This window comes from Ictalurus punctatus, chromosome 6, assembly GCF_001660625.3.
Source record: "Ictalurus punctatus breed USDA103 chromosome 6, Coco_2.0, whole genome shotgun sequence".
NCBI lineage: Eukaryota > Metazoa > Chordata > Actinopteri > Siluriformes > Ictaluridae > Ictalurus > Ictalurus punctatus.
The window spans coordinates 16296730-16318958 of NC_030421.2; the positions used below are offsets into that span (position 1 = coordinate 16296730).

The 22229-nt window shown below is 41.3% G+C and overlaps 2 protein-coding genes across 8 annotated transcripts in view; one reads left to right on the plus strand and one right to left on the minus strand.

Annotated features, from left to right (window-relative positions):
• The window catches only part of pdia5 (protein disulfide isomerase family A, member 5), a 55349-nt gene extending 35150 nt beyond the window's left edge, over positions 1-20199 (minus strand). Inside the window, exons 1-5 of one of the 2 annotated variants that reach the window (XM_017469507.2) lie at positions 20071-20199; positions 9632-9758; positions 8022-8109; positions 998-1081; positions 790-835 (exon numbers count right to left, since the gene is read on the minus strand). In XM_017469507.2, coding sequence (XP_017324996.1) covers positions 790-835; positions 998-1081; positions 8022-8109; positions 9632-9758; positions 20071-20136 — 411 coding nt within the window. In that variant the 5' untranslated portion in view covers positions 20137-20199. Of the gene's footprint in view, positions 1-789; positions 836-997; positions 1082-8021; positions 8110-9631; positions 9759-19294; positions 19433-20070 lie in introns of those variants that run through there. The other variant, XM_017469508.3, reaches the window with a different exon arrangement.
• The window catches only part of sema5ba (sema domain, seven thrombospondin repeats (type 1 and type 1-like), transmembrane domain (TM) and short cytoplasmic domain, (semaphorin) 5Ba), a 112889-nt gene continuing 110411 nt past the window's right edge, over positions 19752-22229 (plus strand). For 3 of the 6 annotated variants that reach the window (XM_017469500.3, XM_017469502.3, XM_053680900.1), the window contains exon 1: positions 21471-21621. The gene's annotated coding sequence lies outside the window, so the exon portion shown is untranslated. Of the gene's footprint in view, positions 19901-21469; positions 21622-22229 lie in introns of those variants that run through there. The other 3 variants (XM_017469501.3, XM_017469504.3, XM_017469499.3) reach the window with 3 other exon arrangements.

The following is a 22229-nucleotide window of genomic DNA, read 5'->3' on the forward strand; positions in this document are numbered from 1 at the left end:
AGGTCACTGGAAACTACAACAAGGCATAATTACTGCTAACAGACTACAACAACTTTTACATGATTATCCATCAGCCGAGAGACCAAGACAAAGTAGGTACTTTTTGGAAAATACGCGCTTATAATGAATCACCATCGTGGAAAGGAAGAACAATAGCAGACCCAACAGAAGATGCTTTTAATGAGAAACCTCAGCTCCTCCATGCAGGCAGCTCACCGTTCTCTGCAATGAGCTCATTCATTTTTAACTGCAGAACCATTCATTAACGCCAAGTCAGCTACGGACAAGGTGGGTGGAAGAAATGAACACAAGGCGGTGGGTTGATTCGGGATCAATCATATAGTTTTACTACACTGTCAAACTAGCGCCTACGGTGTGAAGCCTTACTTGTTTGTGTAGTGCGAAATCACATGCACTGGGAGGATGAATGACTAATAAGAGATCAATCTACTGGCTACAGATGAGAGCCTATTGAGTAAAACCCATTCCTCAATTGCTTATTATAAATTCAATAAAATGCATACACATTGCAAATCCAGTACATTTGGAGGCGTAATAAGCTCACCTTAGTAAAGAGAATAACTTGCTGAAACACAGCTGTGAAACAAAAATGTATGGAACCCTGCTGTTTACACGGTCATCTACTTAAAGTACAGAGCTCACAGTTGCCAAAGTCCTGATTTCCAATGTGATTCAAATAAGAAAATGTTGCATCTAAAGTATAGGGAAAACTACATTTCAATTCACTCTCACAATAGAACATCAGACCACAATTTTCACTTCAATTACCTTAAGTGTGGCTGGTCTGTTGTATTCTGTATGAAAGGTCCCATCTCTGTTTAAAAAAAAAAACAAAAAAAAAACACACACAGACAAAGCAGAAGAATTAATCACGGTGCCTGTTGTGAGCTTATTATCTGCTACTTTTGGTAATATTTCCAATAATACATCAAGCTTGCTCAGTAAAAAGCTTTCTAAATGCAGAGAGCACACTTACTTATAATGAAGGATTTCAAATCCAGCCGTCTTTGAACTTGGATCCACTTTCACTTTCTTACAGAGTTTGCGACCCTCAGAATCCCTGGAAAGGAAGGAAGATAGATGAACAGACGGGTAAATGAATCTCTCATCATGGTATAACAGAAATCCATAGCGCAGCCAAAAAAAACGAGAAACACATCCAAGCAAATGAACACAAGCAAGCCAGTACTCGAGTATTGGCCCAGATGCAAAACAAAGGAAGTTAGGGTTCTATTGATGGTTAATTTTACACCAAGTTGCGAGATCAATGGAGCAGCCATAATGAAGACAATGAATACAAATGAATCAAAATTTTGGCACCATCCAAAATGGAAGAAGTGCTTGAATTAACTCTGCTCCTTTGTCTATTTAGCTGTTTGCTTTACCAACTTGTATTGTTAGTTAAGATCAATTTAGTGACCCGGTTTCGTAATTGTTCGACAGTTGCCAAAAGGGTGCGGTTTGTCATTCGGAAATGTCCTTTTAAAAGAGCAGTGCTGTGCTTGTCCACGTGGTGTCGTCTGATGTCATATGAGTAACCAATCAGCAGTGAACACAATGACTATGTTTACACGGACAGCCGTAATCTAATTATTGACCTTATTCTGAATAAGACAATATTGTGATTAAGGTGTTTACACGAGTCGCTTTTAGAATACTCCTTTCATGTTCCTGTTTTACATGTTATAGAACATAGATCGATTAACGGCACACGTCATTACGTCCCCACGCCACGCCGTCCGTTCGTCTTCGTTATGGTACCGTATACAGTTTTAGCTGTTTAATTTTTAATTTCACGAAGGCTTCAAGTGCAGTTCGTTATTTGTCATGCTGTACGTGCAAATAGACGACCGCTTGAAGCCGTGGGCTGCGTCCCAAATCGCGTACTTACCTACTATATACATGTATTTCTCCTACTATATAGCAGGCAAGTACGCGGGTTCGGACGCAGCCGTGCTCTCTTGTTTGTCGTCAAACGGTTGAGCACTGCCGTGTGTACGTGTCCTGTCGCAAAATGCAGTGAAAACTCCCACATGATGTTAATAGTGTGATTAAGGTGTGTACATGTCTGTAATACACATCGATAATGACTAAAACAGGAATACTCCACGTCTTAATTCAATTTGTGTTCACTTCGAGTATGACTTTAGTCGGATTAAGGTCATCAGTAATCGCTGTTTACAAGGTTGTTTCTTAAATCAGGGTATTGTCTTAATCGGGTTAATATCGGATTATTTTTGCCCATGTAAACGTACTGAGTGAAATAGGCTCAACCCCGAAACACAATGAGGTCCTGTTGATGCCCATCCTGATGGCCAGATGCAAAAATCCATACATTCGGTACAGAAGTGAATGCCATGGGAAAAATGCAGTTTCCATATTCTAGTATCAAAGATTCTAGGAATTTATGCAGTGGGAAAAAAGCTACTATGAGTACACGAAGCGATGTTAAGCAGTTATAACATATACTCGACAAAGACTATAATCTCATTACTGTCTTCTTAGAAACATGTTCTACAGCACATGCAGACTGCAAATAAGCAGAGACAAAAGCTTAGACCAAGAAAATGAATTAGGAAAAAATAACATTTAAAAAATGCCATAGCAGTAATATATGATGACAAGAGTAACAAGTTAATGAAAGACATTCTTATGAAATTTGCCAAACTAGGCAAACTTCCCAGATGTACCATAACCCATCAGTTAACTTTTGGCCAGCTTTTCCAAAGGAGCTTTATGTTGACCGTGGAAATTCCCATCATGGATATTATGGCCACACATCAGAGTTATGAATTCACTTTATCAAACAAAAAGAAAAAACAATAAAGTTCATTGTCCACTTAAGACCATTTCTGATGGTCAGTGTGAAAGCATGGTACAAACCATGGAAATTGTAGTCCATCCAGATACAGAAACAAATTTGTTCTCAGTCAGTACTACATAACAACTGAATCCTCTCAGCTCTACGCAAATGTTCCTTAGATGAGTCACCTGACTGCTCATGGTTACCTAGCGCATTGCACAGAAAGAATGTGCAATTACCCTTTGCCTTCGAATGCACACAATGCTCCGGAATTACCATTGCCCCTGGTGCGTCAGTTATAATGAGCACAGAACACATTACATAGAAACAAGTGGCGCAGAAAGAAGACTCCACGAAAGCTAAAGACCCCAGAAAGTCTCCCATTCTAACGCCTCCCATTCTAATTCTAATGGAATTTCAAAGAGATAGATTTCAATTTAAAATCCTGACATCCAACACTCTCCCCCTGCCAATGTTCTCCTCTTCAAAGAGGGACTGAGACAGTCTTATTAGCTTTACGCATGTTCCTCATCACACTTTTGTCTGAGGAAAGGCATTAAAAGTGGAAGAGTGGGAAGAGGAAAAGCAGACGTGCGGGCTGTCAGATGGGAAATTCAATTAGACGTGCTGCGTAGTGAAGGTCCTGACTCACTAGCACACACGGCCACGCTGGGTATTTACTGGCAGATGTGCTACTCTGGGACCATCATATCAGAAGTTGGGCTGAAGTTTTGGAAGCAGTATAAGCAGCAGCTTAGGCTCTCAGCCACCAAGGGGCTCTATAAGAATGCAGGGTTTTATTTATTTATTTAGGATTTTCCCTCTAATGTATTTTCTTTACCTCCAATTCCCATTCACCAGCCAGATCTCCTCTATTATGCAACAACTACTAAGCCCTGGCTAAGGCTCATGGGTTTAATCAAGTGGCTTAGGGACAACACATGCTTCCTCTGACACATGTCAAGTCAGTGAAGTCTTTCCATGCTGAATCACAAGGCAGCGAGGAATGCATTATCTGCAGACATGAGCTGAAAGACACCCATGACTAGTTAGTGTCGCTGTGATTGACGAGGTAGAGAGAGTCCGCCATTCCTCCCAGAGAGCACGGGCAACTTTGCTCCCTTGGACTCCCAGCCACAGAAGGCTGTGACGTCACTGGGATTCGAACGTGCGATCTCCGGATAGTATGGTGAAGGCTTTCTGGGGGCCCTGGATTTTGTATCACCTTGAGAGGCCAGTTAGGTTCAGAGGCATCCCTGGCCAAGGGTCATGGGTTGAGTCAACTGTTCTTGGACATGCATTTTGTGAATTCAGAGTCCAGTTCATTTGCTTTATATGACTGGTCTGAACTTGACTGGGACAACAGAAGTGAACAGTTTTATAACCTCTTTTTAAGAAAACTGGAATAGAAAATAAGTCATTGGAACGTAAAGCACTGCGTTAGTAAATTATTAATTACTGTGGAACCGAATTTAGCATAAACTAATTAGGATATATCAACTGGCCTATTGTGCTGTCTGCATGAATCACTGAAGGTGTCATTTGAGACGTATTGCTCACCTGTACAGAAAGTAATCTGAATAAAACAATGTAGCCTGAGGGGGAGTAGAAGAAGTCCAATCTACATCAGTCATGGTTCACAACAATAGTTAACAGTAAAGGAAAAGGAAATGACTAAGCATGCTAATGATGTCTCACTGGTTTCCCCATGACGTGACAATGAATTTAGATACTTTTCGTACTGACTCAAACCAGCAGGAATCCAACACCTCTGTCCAGCACCATTAGACTTATAATGTATCAAACCCATTACAATCTTGAAACAAAAACATATTATAATGATCTTTTGTATCAGATAATACATTTCCCTGCAATTCAAGCATTTTATCAGAAATCTTATCTACAGAAACCTATCTCAGGTGCTGTCTTTCTGCAATTGCTCCACTCCTGACCCGGTGTGTTAATGATGCCCCAGCACTGAACTAGCCATCTCTCTGGTCTTTATCATCTGACAATATGTGCACTTCTCCTGGCAAAGCCATCAATTTCTAAAAGAGACTTTCTCACTTTGCAGGCTGTGTTATTTTTGCCAAAGCTCAGTTTTATCTTGCTGCTTGCCCACAACTGAAGGCTGAGTGATGTATCTAACTCTTAACTCACAGTCAAAACACTGGGCTGCCACCTGGACATGAGGATTGATAAAGCTTGCCGTTTCATCTCTACCCGGGTGCACTTAGAGTAGGTCAAGGAGTGAGACGTCAGCAAAGAGCACAAATCTTTCATGAACTAATCAGGAATCTGTGCAATTAGTAGAACTATTCTTCTTGATGAGAAGTAGTTTGAGCTAGCCACTTAAAAGCCAGGAAGATAAGCCTGTTTTAAGTACTGTTGCCACTTGATTGTTTCACTTCTCCTCAACTTGAATGATGACTGGGAAAATGAATACTTTATTGTTAAGTGCTAGAATAAAGGCATTCATTTTCACTGCAGCGATATAGTTAAGAGCCATATGGAGCGATAAAACATTGTGACCGCAAACTTGCTCCATGTATTTCGGATACAAACTGGCATAGGTAAATCATCAGTACTAGTAGTTGTGGTAGGATTTCAGTAAATGCTTAATTGGAATTTATGAGAAGAGGAATTTGGCATTGTTTTTTCTGTGCATTTCTTCTTTGCAGCAAAGGAAGACAGACAGAGGGAGCTAAGGGCTGACAGATTCACAAGTTGAAGCAGGGAACAGGAAACGAGAAACTCAAATAGGAGGAAAAGAGATAAAGAAGAATGAAATAGATGGGTATGTTCTTCTGGGCTGGCAGATGCCGAGAGAGTTGCACACTGCACAGGGGCCACGTCACTGGCATGAAAAAGGTTTCGGTGAATTTCTTTCAAAGATTCATCTTGCCTTATCTGACAGATCTGTAGCAAGAAGTGGTGGGAGCTTAGAACGAAAAGAAAAGAAGTGTGTATTCCTGAGTGTGAAATCATTGCATTCCTCCCTCAACAAACAGGGAAAAGATGAAGGTTTCATTTTTCGCCCACTTTTCGCATTTGACGACCCCACAACGGTTATATGCATTAAGGAATAAATTGCAAATAACTGTCATATATCAAGGAGGTAACTCTGGACTTCAGTTCCCATCAGCCACTGCACTGAACTACAATATGTCACATGACCACCTGCACCTGAATCACCTTTCTGTTAATGAGCACTCCTATATATAGCCACTGTTTGTACTGCTTCCTTGTCTCACGTAATTGTCTTCTATGCTTTTGTCCACGCTTCCATGTTTAGTTTTTGCCACAGTATTTTGCCAAGTTGTCTTAGTTTTGTTGTTTGTTCGTTTATTAAACTGTTTGAAAATCTGCGATTGCTTCAGCATCAACCTTGAAACGTGACAATAACTGATAACCAAACCCGTGTGTATTTTATATTGCAGGACAAATCAATCCTACACTGAATGCCTGACTACAAAATTGATTCCTTAAACTACTAGGTCAGTATTCTCTGGGTTCATATATTTATTCCTGTAATGACCTTGACCTGGGAACTGCTGCTCACGATGACCTTGACATTGGACTGCTGGCCACAACATTTCTGAGAGAGCAGGTTATGGATGGGAGCCCTATAATCCAGTACCTGTTAGTGGCCTGGTTTATGTTATTCATTTATAATTACTCGTTTGAATGATCTTTTACCAAACGTACAATTGAGACAGGATGCAGATGAGCAGTTGGGGGTATCAAGGACCTAACAATGGTAAATGGTCTGCACTTATATAGCGATTTTATTAACCTTAGCTGTTCCAAGGTGCTTTAAACTGGTTCTCATTCACCCATTCATACATCAATGGGAAAGCTGCCATGCAAGGTGTTAGCTTGCCATTGGGAGCAAAGTTTTTTGCCCAAGGACACTTCGGCATGTGGGCCGGGAATCGAACCGCCAACCCTACGATTAGTGGACAACTCGCTCTCCCACCTGAGCCACAGCCGCCCAATAGGCAGGATGGAAGTGCTGGCATTTCAGATCAGTAGGTCCATTTGAGGAGGTCCAGCCACAGAAAACATGACTCAATAGTAACGACAGTTAGCCGTTAATGTTTAACCATTGATGATTAGTTCAAGATGCATCAATTTGTGTGATTGCCAATCTGAGATTTTGTTTTGTTTCATAGCTTCATGTTACCACTTTTGACGAGAATCACAGGGTCTCAGAACAGGTGAGAAACGTCTTGTAATGTAATTTGACGTGGGAAAAGAAATGCATACTACTATGTCCATTTGTCTTTCAAACTCTGCTTTTGCCGTCAACTTTTTGACCCAGCCATGCCATCGCTTGAGGGTAAATGTATGAAAGATTGCGAAATCTCTTCCCTTTGCATTCGTGGAAAAAAAAATGCATGTGTTCGGCCAGAACAGAGGATGTGTTACAGATGCATCAATGGTTCATGTTTAGAAAACTGAAATAGCTGAGCTACAGCCATTCCCCCCAATACCTTGATCAGTTCTGCTACAATATGTTTTGAGTGCTCATATACACACCATGGTGCACCAGTCGATGAACCTTGGTCAGTCCATACAGGATTGTTGCAGCCAAAAATGCTTGAATTTTCAATGCATTTTGCAGCGTTTTTGTGCTTTTTATGGAAAGTGTCTTGAATTGGCGAAATTGTTTTGCACGGTCTTTTGCAGTGATGTTTGTTGGTAAACGAGACCTTTTAGCGGTACTCCTGTTTGATGCATGCGAATCGAAGGGGGCTTTGGCTGAATGTGCATTGTGATGTCACATGGCGCTTTGTGAAGATGATGTCACATGACTTGTCTTGGCCCGAATCTGCAGAAAATCTGTTTTAATTTTGAAAAATTGCACACTCCTGCGAATATTGCAGCCTTTCCTTGATTTTGCGTTCATTTCTGCGATCACAAAATCCTGGAGGGATGCTTGGTCTATATTATTATAGCTAGTACAAACCACAATTCAAGAATCATTCATTTTACAAATCCAGATCATTCTGGATTTCCTTTCCTGTCACTGACACGTTAACCTTTGCCATTGTACTGGTGTTCCAATGCTGCTTAATGCTCTCTCTTAATTCCACTCCATGATAATTGTGTGGCTCATATCTGTCAGGTGTTATATTTAGCAAAGTTGCTAATCCATGGAAACAAAAGATATGAAATGTACAACGAGACCTACCCACAGTTCACCCAGGCGATGGTCCCTTGGCCTTTCACTGCTTGGGCTACATCAGACAGCAGCTTCAGATGAACATCTCCAGATGTAGCTGAGGTACAAGGGAAATATTGGAGCAGGGCATTTAATACAGAAACTATTACACTTCATGTCACACATTGAAATTTAGGTGCCAACATTTTACATGTTGGTTTAGTTTGTACTTTTTTTTCCCCCTTTCACTATTAATAAAAACATATTCTCATACTAGTCAAATACACCAAGGTCTGAGGATACGATCAAGCCACAATACTAGAATTAGTATAACAAGATAATACAGCAATGAAAACAGAGTACAAGGAGAAGGTGAAGGTGGAAGTGGTGGCTTGACGGTTAGGATGCACTATAGAAACAGAACTAAATAAAACAGAACCGCGGCAGTGATGGCTTGGCGGTTAAGGCTCTAGGTTACTGATGGGAAAGTCGGGGGTTCAAGCCCCAGCATTGCCAAGCTGCCACTGTTGGGCCCTTGAGCAAGCCCCTTAACCCTCTCTGCTCCAGGGACACTGTATCATGGCTGACCCTGCGCTCTGACCCCAACTTCCTGACATGCTGGGACATGCGAAGAAAAGAATTTCACTGTGCTGTAATCTATACGTGACCGATAAAGACGCATTACTCCCATCCTAAAATACAGACTTCATCTAGGACTTCACTTTGCATTTGAAAAAGCTTAAATAAAGCTGGAAATATACAGAATTTAAATATAGACATAATATAAATGTGTTCCATTACATGGACAAAATGCACCCATTACTGAAGTCTATACATATTTATACATCTTGTATTTACTCTTTATATATCCCTGTATTGTTCTCCTTACTATCTCATTTATATCTTTTTTTTTTTGGGTGTGCTACTGTGACACCCTAATTTCTCCATCTGGGGATTAATAAAGTATTATCTTATCTTATAGCTAGTGTGTGCCAATACTGAGGGAGTAAACTTTTAAATCAATCTTTAAAATCAATGGCTGATGAAACTGTTGTTTAAAGAAATAACCTCTACTACATTGCTAAAACATCCCTCTCTTGTGAAGTGTAGCTCAGCTACTCTGCCATGTCAAAACTGGGAGAAAACATCCGACAGGGGGAACTGAAAGTGGGGGGTAATGCGGATTCAAACCGAGGCTTCGGAGGATGAGCAGCCTACTCAGCCATCAATCAAACGCTGTGTTCGATACTCCAGAGTCTTACCCAATGACCTCACATAGCAGAAATGGGCCATGAATTATGAAACCAATATATCAGGAGCAGCTAGGTCTTGGGAGACCCTTCTCCTGCATGTGGACTGAGGCTGTTTATGGAGCAGGAAACCACACATCACACATGGCACTGTGCATCCCTCTACCAACGAGTGCAAATGATAGAGTGCCTTGCAAAGAGTTGTGCGAATGGTTGCGCTGGAGTATGCTGTGGTTTTGAGTGATTCCAAAAAAAATGCAATACATACAGAATCTCTGAATGCCATGGAAGTCATGATGGTCAGGGATGCTAGACTAGATGATGCGTAAATGTGTTTAAATACTGCCATGCTGACAGCATTGTATTCAAGAACATAGGTTTGACACTCACCTGACTTGGTGTAAAGGACAAGGACATTGGTTCTGGTCCTGAGCAGCTTTTTGAAATCCTTATGGTCACTGACTCTCTCTATTAAAGGGGACACTTTCACTGCCTGCAGCGTGGACATGAACACAACCTGAGAGAGACAGAGAAAAAGAGGGGGGGGGGGGGGGGGGGGGGGTGTATCAGTGTCATTTTTCACGGCTGCAGCAAAATCTCACAGGCGCTGCAGGACATCATCTCCAGCTGTGTGTCTGCCAACGCGATTGTAGCACTGGGTTCAAATCACAACAGTGTTAAACCGGGTGTGGCAGTGTTAACCAGAAAGACTACAGCAATTACAGAGATGATGCACCACATTTTCATAAATAGCTTATAGAGGTGTATTAATGATATTGCTGCATGAAAAGCCACAGTGCTCATTTCCAGAAGCTTTCCAGCTGGGAAGCAGGAACATATCTTAAGTAACTGCTTCCAACTCCTACTCTGCTTCTTCTATTATACCAAAACACTGCTGAATGCTCGAATCTGATCGTTCTGAAGGTGCTGATGAATCTTCTAGAACAGCGGCTCTTCACCAGAGTTCTAGCTAGAAAGTTTATATTAATACTATCTTCCTGATAGGAAGACCTATCCAACATTATGCTTCACATAAACGAGTGCGTAATCATTAATATTGTCAAACTATCTGTGAGAGGACTTTCATTAAGGTTTTTTAGAAAGGAGTCTCCCGGAAGTTGTATTTTTCCTATTGGCTTGCAGAAAATAAGCTCTGTGACCAACAAAGGTTTATGAATCTTACATCGATTCTTACATCTTTGTTCATCGAGGATAATTTTCACAACTTTTATGAATTTTGAAGCCTAAATACAATCATCAGAAGTAAAAAGCTCAAGTTAGTCTATAAATGAACTACACCACATGACTTGAGGGAAAAAAAAACCCCACTACAACTGGAAATTATTATAAACTGATAAATCTACAAGTTGGAAAGTTTGAGTTGGAATAGTTTGCACGAGCGCGAGCATAAACACAATGAGGCTGTAGTAGATGAATTATCCTGACGTTTAATGTCCCCGACAAACTCTGTAGTCCCATTTGGCCACTTGTTAGCAACCGCCTTTTTCAAGACATGTAAAAGCTTAACAAAATCACGAGTAGGGTATTAGGACCTGTTCACACCTGGACGTTGTTCACAACGTATTTTTTCGTGAATTAAAGTGTAAATTCGCTCACCCTCACACCTCCAGGGTCGGGGGTTTGATTCCCACCGTGGCCCTGTGTGTGCGGAGTTTGCATGTTCTCCCCGTGCTGCGGGGGTTTCCTCCGGGTACTCCGGTTTCCTCCCCCAGTCCAAAGACGTGCATGGTAGGCTGATTGGCGTTTCCAAAGTGTCCGTAGTGTATGAATGGGTGTGTGTATGTATATGTGATTGTGCCCTGCGATGGACTGGCACCCTGTCCAGGGTGTACCCCGCCTTGTGCCCGATGCTCCCTGGGATAGGCTTCAGGTTCCCCCGCGACCCTGAAAATTATAAAGCGGTATAGAAGATGGATGGATGGATGAAAGTGTAAATTCACTCCCTGACAGTAGATGGCGCATATTGAAAAGCAGAAATACCCCGGTACACAAGGTGGCGCTACACCACTTTCCATTTCTGACACCCGCTTATCACTGAGAACAAGAAGAGAGCCAGTATTTACAACTTTAAACCATCCACAGTTTTTGTGAACTCGCTAAATGACATATGCACTTTCATGAAATGTAAACTATATGGTTATTTAGTCACTGCAATAAATACTTCTTCAAAACTAAATCCTTAAAAGTTCTCATTTTAAACAACATACTCTTTTTAAATAAGTAATGATTTGACTTATAGCAGTCACAGCAATAGCATTCACATACTTATGGAAGACCCAGATTATGTTACTTTTATAAAAATTTTTTTTTTTTTTTTTTTTTTTTTTTTTTACACGGGGAGGGGTGTATAACACAACTATTATTGTGCCCAAAAAATGTTAATATTCCTGTAAATGTTGAATATGAATAGTCTTTTTTTATGGTCAATATGATCACACGACACATATATATGCCAGGTGCAAAATAAATACAATGGACTATGAATCAGCGGATTATCATTTGCAGGGAAGAGACAAAGAAACAAACAATGCTATTTAGTATAGAAAGCAACACTGAAATAATTAAATGGATCATTTAGACCAGGGGTGTTCAATCTTATCCGCAAAGGGCCGGTGTGGGTGCAGGTTTTCATTCCAATCAAGCAGGAGCTAAAAACCCATTGACTTGGGGACAATGGAACCGGAAGTGCTAAAATGCTAACTCATTTCCTGGTAAAAGGGCTCATTCCTGCAGCACTCTATAAAAGTGAGGCTGGGGAGTGAATGACTGTCTGACTGTTTACAGCTGTGCAAAACAAACAATGATAAACTAATGCTGTTCCACATCATTAAAAAGAATTAGAAACAATTAAAAAAGTATGATGCATTATTCTTTACTTAATGAAAACTGTAAGAGTTGGCAAACTGCTGTAGTAAAAGATGACTAGAACACTTCATGTGCTGTTATTGTGAAATAATCAGCTTGGGATAATGAAAGTAACTCCCTTTTCATTGAGCTGAGGATTATTTTACTATATCAGCATGCCTCATCGTACTTCATTCCTTACTCCACCAGAACCTTTAAAGTCCCCATGAAATCAAAAAGGAAGTTTTGTGGATTTTAGTATGAATATGTTAAAACTTAAAGGTTATCTAGAAGCTGGTGCGCTCCAAAACGATGGCAAAATTCACATTCAGAAGATATATGCATTCAAAATTTACAGTCTCTCTCTCTACCACCAATACGGATCAAGGATTTTGATGACATCCTTCTGCACATCTTCAGCTTCTCTGAAGTGTCCCACCCCCAACATAACAAAAACCCATGGCACTAACTGTCGAGTACAGCTTAACCCGGGCTGTGAGGTCAGCTAAACACTATTGGCTATTTAAAAAGGGAGAGGAGCCACACGTTATGTCCTGTCCTGACTTCCTGTTTCAGGAGAAATTATGTTAACACATCGAATAACGCTGCACGTCTCAAGGCCATTCACAGGGACCAAGACTTTTTGTTACGTTTTTAAGAGCTCAGATAAGTATGTTGTTAGACAAGAACCAGACTAAGAACCACCAGCTGATGAAGCAGAGGCAGGCACCGTGAAGCTCACACAGATTACGTCAGACTGATTAGAAATACATCATCTATGATTAGAGGAGGTAGATGAGGTGCAGGACACATAATGGAGGCACAGTGAAACTGAAACTGGGACCATAAATGAGCATCCTGGTTTATTCTGCTCCATTACTATCTCTGGATCATTCTACATTAGCTTACGATTGTTGTACGAGTTCTTTGCAAAGAGGACAAAGACAAAGATTTTGCCATAGGGCAAAGCAGGCAATGTCAAACTGACGTATATAGCAAGAAAATATACACACAAAAAAATGCATTCACTTTCCATTAATGGAAACCATTAAGGCATGTGTGAAATCATCACAGTATGTTCCACTAATGGCTACAGAAGTTTAATCACGACAGCTGGGGACTCACAAATGTTAATGCCAGGAAAATCCAGCAGGGATATTTAAGCATGCTATTATCAGGGACAACCAAGCATGTCACCTGTGAGATACAGAGGACCAATGAATCACGCTGGAGGTGGTGTTACAGACGCAGACTCACTGATGAGCTTAGTCCTGCCTGGTGACAGATTGAGACAAGCTCCATCTTTTCCACTCATTAAAAAAAGCATGCACATCCACAGCTCCATGGAGAGAAGGGCCGGGGGCAAATCACCTCCAAATTGGCTGCATTGAACAAACCATTCTCGGATAAACTCTCTACTGAGTCGCTACATTTAAAAAGAAATGTCATTAGCAAATTTCACCACCCACAGGAGGCTGCAGGACCTCCTGTGCGGGTCGTTTTACATCAATTACAGGCTACTTTCCGAATCTTAAACTCATACAAGACATTCATAGGCTCTACAGATGTTCCAACAACGCCGTATTGAAGTATTACCTGCAGAAACTCATAAGTAACCCGAGTTGAAATTAACGTACGTGGATGTCCAGTCTGCAGTCTGGTCCATGTCTGAGGATGCAAAGGACAATCACGGTCTATAGCTCTAGTGAAGGATCTATACTGTTGATTAACCGACCTTTTGTTGACCTGAGCATCAGTATGCAGATTATGCACCGAACAAATGGTCTGCTCACTTTTATTACGAACATGAAAGGAAAACATAAAAAAAAAACAAAAAAAAACACACAATTTGCCAGCCCAAGAAAAACATGAAATACTTCATCTTCAGTGGAATATTACGCACTATGCTATAGACTGCATCCTGAGAACAAAAATATTAAATGGCAACACACAGCACCCAATAGAATGCCTTTATTACTGTTAACACAAGAGCAAAATACTTAAATAAAAAAAGCACATTCAACCTTTTTCCATATAGTTCATCAATTTGAATTTGTCCCACTAAGATCCTGAGATCTCCAGCCAGTCTTGCTGTAGCATGTAGATTACCTGATCATGTGATGCCACCGAATTGTACACATCAACAGCGGGTACTTCTCAATCAGCTCCCTAGTTCAGTACTCGTGGCCATTTTAAGGGCTGTCTCAATGACAAAATCCTTCCAGTGGACTTGAACGTTTGCACCATAAAAAAAATCCCACAATGCACCACAAAAACCAGGGAGAATCGAAGCTTCCATTCAATTCGATTCAATTGTATTTGTATAGTGTTTTTTTTACAATGGACATTGTCTCAACGCAGCTTTACAGAAATATATAAACACAGGATACAGATTTGGTATCTGATATTTCCGGTGGCCAGGAAAAACTCCCTACGATGATATGAGGAAGAAACCAAACTTCCTTACTGGAAATGGTGGCGTATTTTCTGAAGCCACTCAGCTCGGAAATAAATAAATAAATAAAAATAGTAGACAAACTCTCGGCCAACTTCATCTACAAATGTAAGCAGATTGTTATCGTTGTTATAGCTCTCAAATGATTGCTTATGTTAGCGATCCTGCTTGAAGTCCAATGATTAGAAACAAATTTGTATGACATATAATGTCAGTTATCGGTCCTGCCTGTTATTGATAAATACCAGTGGTGAAGTTTTACGATGCGAGCACGTAGACGCTGGAAATGGAGTCATCACTGTTCCAATGTGTAGTGAGCCAGGATTCTTATCAGTGCCCGGACACGTGTACACGATATACTGATTCACGACCTAGGGAGCGGATTGAGACACACTCAGTATGTTCTGATAGATTTGAATCCTCACAGGCAATTCCAAAGGCTTTTCCAGGCAGTCCTGAGGGCATGTGCTTTTGGGGAGAAAGTACAGGTTAATGACAGCTAGCTATTTGTTGGTTGTTGTTTTTTTTTCTCAAAAAAAGGCAAAACAAAAATAGGAGTAATAGTAAGCAGCTGTTCCTTTTTCCCACTCCAATCAAAGAGACTACAGCCACACCCACTTGTTTTCTACAGGCTCACAAGAACGACGCACTTATCTAGTCACAAAGACAAAGTTGATGCGATGTAAAAAGTTGCAGCTACTTTTTACCAACCACCCTTCCGTGACTTGGTTTTTCCGCTTCAGTGACTTTGGCTTTTGGTCTGCCTGCTGCTTTAGCTGAAAAAGCAGAAAAGTTTCGTTTTCGGGTGTCTGCTGTGTCAAAACTCCTAATGACTATGGCTAAACCATAGCTGTTGACTCATAGTGGTTGTAGAGCACGTGTTTGACAGAGCTGCAGTCCTGCCTCAGGCATACAACATTGATTAAATCATGGGGCGACAGTTCTACTACCAGCATGCTGGAGTCATAGAGGAGATGACAGCATGGGGTAATTAGAGCAACAGCAAGGCTGTGAAGCAGGTGAATCGTATCGCCTCTTCACGTGAACTCAATGATGCCCTCAACAAGAAAGCTTGGAGCCATGCCTCTGAGTTTGTTCCAAGCGAGACCTGAGCGTTTCCAACTGGAAGTGCAGAGGTTATCAAGCCAGCATTTTGCAGCTAATAAAACGAATTATTCTCCAATTCAAGAGTTCTTCAAACTGTATTTCAAATCCATAGTTTACAAGCAGTCATTTCTTGCTCGTAAGGAAGAGAACTCGAGCGAGACGCATAACAAACAGCTCCGTCTAAACACCACAGATCCTGAAGACCATTCCGAAAATAATTTTTAAACAACCCTCCGAAACTGTATAAGGATGTCGAGTCGTGTCAAATTTCTGAACGGCACCTTTCCTTCAGAAGCTAAGCAGAGACCCGACGGACGGAAAATAGCAGGCTCATTACTGTCTGTCGACCGTCATGTCTAATACCAGCCACAAAAGCAACCGATTTGCTTTTCACCAAGCAGCCATGATCAATGTAGGCATTATCCTAATGATGCTGCTGCTGCTGCTTTCACAAGACTGTCAGTGTTATAACAATCCACAAAGCAGTACAAAAGGAGAGTCCCCGATCACATCCTGTTGATCGATGCAAAGTGAAAGAAGCAGACTGAATGCGCTGCGTGCTGTGCAGCACTGATCAGTCACTGTGTGAAGAAAGTATGGATTCCACTGAAAGAAACCTGAAAATACAACAGCAACAGTGGTGGATCTTCTGGTCTTTCTGGCCCGTTACTCACTGCTCGACTAGCCAGCATTCTGCTGCTGCAATTCCTAGTGGATCTGGCTATGTTTACATTGTTTATGAAGGATTTTCCTCTCTTGAAACCCAACAGTGCGCAAACATACCCTTCCCAGACAAATAGGATACAAAATGCAGGAGAGAAGAAATAAAAAATATTTATTTGTCTGTAAAATCCTGCCAGGAGGAACCAATCTGTGTAAACCTGCCAATTCTTTCCCTTAGAAATATACATCAGAATAAACAAGCTGCCAGATCAAATACAGGAAGCAAAGAGTGCAGTAAGAAAGCCGTAGTTCACTAATGTTATCCTTGTACAGATTATGAGGGGGGAAAAACACTTCTATCCCTTGAGATAACGTTTAAGCAGAAAGCCCAGAAAAAGGCTTCCAGTCTACAGTTATCCTAGATCTAGACTCTTGGAGTTTGCATGTTGTTGAACAAATTCAAGATAACACGATGTATGCCAGGTTTACTAAATCACGATAATTACAAATGGGCTAATTTGCTTCTCTGAGAAACGCACCTGAGAAACATTTTCGAATAAATCCGCACGCTTCTGTTTTTCTTGGAAAGACCAGATATATCGAGACTCTAGATCAGGTGGATTATGTCGAATAAGCCTGCTTCTTTGATGTTCGAGCTTACAAATTTGTTGCCTCGTTAACAAATCCGACAACAATTCAAACCATAATCTAATCCATGTACGAAGGATGCGGCACCGATCGCTGGTCGGGATCCATTTGAAACTTGCGGACCTTTTCACTGATGCTACTCATTTATAAGGACTTTATAAATGTGAAAACAGGATATTTCAGTTAAGGCACTTAGTCATACAGTCTGTCTAACACGAATAAATTATGATAGTTTATATGGTGGAAAAATACCTATACAGTTAAAAGGTAAAAGGAAAAAAATAATAATGTCATAACACTTAATCAGCATAATCAGCCATGGAAGCTGGGATCCCGAGTGCCTCCTCAACCTCCAGCATGACAAAGCTGCTTACTGGATGGCAACCCATTTTCAGCATCAAGGGATGCACTGATTCAGCACAAACCGACGGACTTTTTATCAAAACACCCCTCTCTTCCTTCTGATTAATGAGCCAAACAACCTGGTCAGGGAGGGGCTTTGGCTCTGCCTCCGATAACACACTGCAACCTGGGGATAAATTACAGACGCCATTGGAAGGATGAGCCAGGCTTTACATGCTTAACGGGGAAAAAAACTGGACTGAGCGAAAGGACAGTGGTCCTTCCGTTTACGTGAGTGATGAGACGAATGCAAGAGGGGCATGCAGACACTATACCTACAGTATATTAGTGGTAATAATGGTAGTGGTAGTAGTGAGGACTCAACTGAAATTAAGAGATCTGGATATCGCTTTGACGTACAGGTGCACTAAAGGCAAATACAGTGGCAATAGGGTACACAAACCGGCTCCTCCCTGAGCACACAACTACTGTCCCTCTGCTCCAATGTAGCACCTTTGTTTTCAATAGCTGCTACAAAACAGGATGTGAGAAAGGAAATAGCCTGAGGAATAGGACTGGACTGACGTGGCAAGCCAGTTATAACAGTGAAAGCTTACAATATTTTAATTCCTCTACCGCTGCAGACTTTTTACCAATTAGTCATTAGAAATATAAACAGGAGGTGCCTTACTCATTTGGCACACTGTTTAGTACGATATTGTTCCGTCTGAAAGGTCTGGATTCGTCCTGTTCTCTGGCACAGTCCAGTAGTCCTTTTTCACAATAGGGACTTTAAGCAACAGCTGCGAATGGAACAGTAACGACATTCAGACGTCGTATTCGTGATGTTTTACTGTAACCGTCTACTACGGGAGAATAGTTGGGTTGCCGTAGTCGTTACAACGTGACAGATTAGGCAAGAAAATGTTATGTTTTATGGTATGTAACAATGTAATTGCATCGGTATATGATTGCACTATTAGTCTTTTATTTAACCTGTCCTGATATGCTCATTTTAATTTTCTGACAAGAAATTCATTGAGGCATTCGTCTTCCTCCATGTGATCAAGATTAAAAGATGAGTACTGTATTGCTTACACTCTAAATCGTGATTTTTAGACTTACTGGCATCATACAAGTGTAAAACCTCTTCTTATGACAATAGATTACTATTTAATGCCAAAAGAAATCCTTCTCTTGCTTATTTAAACGACACGTTTTTGTATTTCAATAAATGGCTGAAGGCTGTGCTGCGCCGTCTCGTTTACGGTTGCTTAGTGATTTTTACGGTCTCGGCTACGGCGGTGTAACAGCTCACTTCCGGTCGCTGGAGCCGTTCCATTCTTAAAGTCCCTACTGACGTCAAAAAACTCCCATCTTTCCGGAAAGCAGCGTATACATGCTTCCGTCTTACCTTACGTGCGCTGGATACTAACAATACGAAAGGTCAAGTTTAGAATAATAATGTTTACGTATTTACAGGTTCTTCTTTTAATAACGCTAATGAAGGTTTCCAGTTTACCGTTCTTTAACGTGTAACTGCCTCGGATGGGGAAGTAGACTAGCTAGCAGCAACAAGAAAAACATGGATCGCTCACGGCCTGTGCTGCTACAAGTTTACTAACAAGTGTTTACTTTTTATATTAATGGATAATCGCTCGGCTCTGCAACCGCAGCCGAACGCAACCATCAGAAAAACCTGAAGGTGATGAGCCTCCTCATTTTTCCTCATGGACCTGTGACAACGCCCTCTCGCTGTCGCCTCATCGACAAATACATACGAAACTGTATTCCAATGCAATGTTTTGGTGAAAACATTAACCATGAATACGCTACTGACTTTTATCTAACAATACACCATCTATAACCAACATCGGTATTCTGGAAACACAATTGCAACAAGAGTTTGCGGCCTATATTATCGCAACTCCTCCGCTAATGTAAGCTGAGCTAGACAATACAAAAATGCTTACCTTCATAATCAAACAGGTACTGCTCAGTGAAGAACTGATATCCTTTTATCAAGTTTAGAACATGCCGTAAAAGTGAAAATTTGTCTGCAAGCCGCTGTACGTCATCTATATGGATTTCTGGCAGATGTAGAAGGGACTGGGTACACTCCATAGCGTTCCACAATGCTGGCGGAAGTAATCATACGCTGCTTTGAGTCAGAACGGAAGTCGAGTGACGTCATGTGGAAAAGGTTCTGTTGACTTCAAAGTAACGTAAAGCATAGGAATGCGTCATTTAAAAAAAAAATAGTCGTGATGAATGAGAGGATCTCTGTCACATGACTAGTAATGTGACTGTCCATGTGACCGGCCTTGCTAAGAGAGCACGAGCGAAATCAACAGGCTACTCTTCTGTGACACGCAGTGCACGAAGGGAAAATGCGGCCACACTGTAAATCACCGCAGTTGATCGGCGGTGCAACGCTGTAGCGGCAATAAATCACCGAGTGCACCGGTCTCTATAGCAACCTGCAATCTTCCGACATATGCAGTGAACATATTAATAGATTTATAACTACACATTAGTCCCGTAAGGACTGTGTGAAAGATCCAGCGGTCAAACTGAAGGTAAGTAGGTAGGTAGGTCTCTCTTTCTTTCTCTACCTTTCAACTTCGAGCTGCAGCCTGAACCACCTGAACCCAATATCTTCACCACGAGCAAAATAAACCACGCACCGATCCGCCACACGATTCTCACGACAATATCTAAACACGGCGGATAGTTTTATGTTACTCACCACACATAAGAATATATACATTTCAAGCTCTCCCCTGCGTCTCCCGTATCTGGTCCAAGAAGCCATGATGCCGCTGCCACGTCTGGCCGCGCATGCGCATTCTGCTTTCCTCAGACCCTACAGGAGAGCGCGTGGAATGCGCGGAAATGTGGTTTCTCCGAGATTTCGGGTTGATACGACTTCTTATCCTGGATTTGTTTTAAATCTCGCTGAGAACCACAGTTCCCTGATGAGGATAGGGTTATCAGATTTGAGCTTGTTTGACATTTGTCTGAAGCCCATAATTTAAAAAAATAATAATAATAACAATATTTTTTTTTCAAAAAAATCCTTGAAAAATTCAAAAGTTCCTAAATTTTTCCTTTTGGGTACTCAGATTGAGTTTAGGGTTAAGTTAATAATAGAAACCATCCAACCATCCATCTGTCTACTACATTGCTTATCCTACTGGGTCGTGGGAAACCTGGAGCCTATCCCAGGGAGGATCGGGCACAAGGCAGGGTACACCCTGGACAGGGTGCCAATCCATTACAAGACACAATCACATACACGTTCACACACCCATTCATACACTATGGACACTTTGGACATGCCAATCAGCCTACCATGCATGTCTTCGGACTGGGGGAGGAAACCGGAGTACCCGGAGGAAACACCCGCAGCACGGGGAGAACATGCAAACTTCGCACACACGCAGGGCCGTAGCAGGAATCAAACCCCCGACCCTGGAGGTTACCACTAAGTCACTGTGCACCCTAACAATAGAAGCTATCACAGAAATTCTAATGGTTTCCACTACAAATACCATTACAATTAAAACAATTACCATTATTGGTCCTTAATGGTATCCACTAGACATAACATGCCAACAACACAAGGCAACAAATTACCAGTAGGGACCCACAGGGGCCATTACAGTTTCCATTAAAACCAATACAATTCCCATTAAACCATTACAAATTCTATGAAAAAGGTCTACACACTCACCACACCATTAAACCACTCAAGTAAGTCTAAATTCATTTCTTTTGCCAATGTGTTTTGAGTTTTTAACACAAATCTATATTTAGTCCTAAATTACTCATCAACATAAAAAAACAACAACAACCTTGAGCTCGCGCACCCCCAAACAGTTAATCAATTGCCATGGAAACTCAAAGATTTATAGGACCAAACTATCTTGCTTGCGTAGGGGGGGAGATGATCTAACCAAATAGTTTATCCTCACGCAAACGTTTATATTTACCGACGTACGACCATTCAGCTATATCTCCGCTCCACCATTAAAAACATAAACCCTCCAGCCATTGAGTTCCGCCGATAAATCTGTGATATGATGTTGCGTGTAGTCGGTTGTCCCCCTTTCGGTTTGAATTTGAACTGCTCTGATAGTAGCCTGCGCTCGCGAGCCCACACAGCGCAGTGAAGCAGCTGCAGGTAAACCGGTGAGACTCGCTCACAGCGAAGGGATACTCGCACTCTTCACCAGCTAAAAGGACGGACAGCGCCATTTATGCCGAGACTTTATACCCTACTGAAGGACAGCCAGAGGTAAAACATCACATATTTTATTCACAATACTTGTAGTGAAGTGTATGGAAACTGTGGAGCAGCTGGTTGGTGGAACTTCTTCATGGTTTTAGAGTTATAGCAAAGTGAATCCTGTATACACGGTTTAACTAAACTAAACATAAACAACAACAAAAATAGTCGAAAGAATGGTGAACTTGCGTCTTTGTGGTTTGGTGGTTTGACTTTTTTCCCTCACACATGGCTTTCTTTAGGGCTGTTGTTTATAAAGCCATCAATTATTGAAGTTTCTTACACACACCTATATCACAGTTTCCTCTCTCTCTCTCTCTCTCTCTCTCTCTCTCTCTCTCTTATTACAAATCCTTATTTACTCCTCATTCGACTCCCAGCTGAAGTAATTAGTCTTCTTCAACAATGAGAAAAAGGACTGGGCGAATGCAGACAGCGTTTCTTTTATCCCGTTACAGATTTACTTGCCACTCACGTTTCGTCCTGAGATCAGAGGAGGTGTGTGTATGTGTGTGTGTTTTATTTTATTATTATTTAAAAAAAAAAAAATTTGCTCACGTTTCCAAGTGCGGGATTTTTCATCATTAGGCATTTGTGAGAGCACATAGATTTTCCTT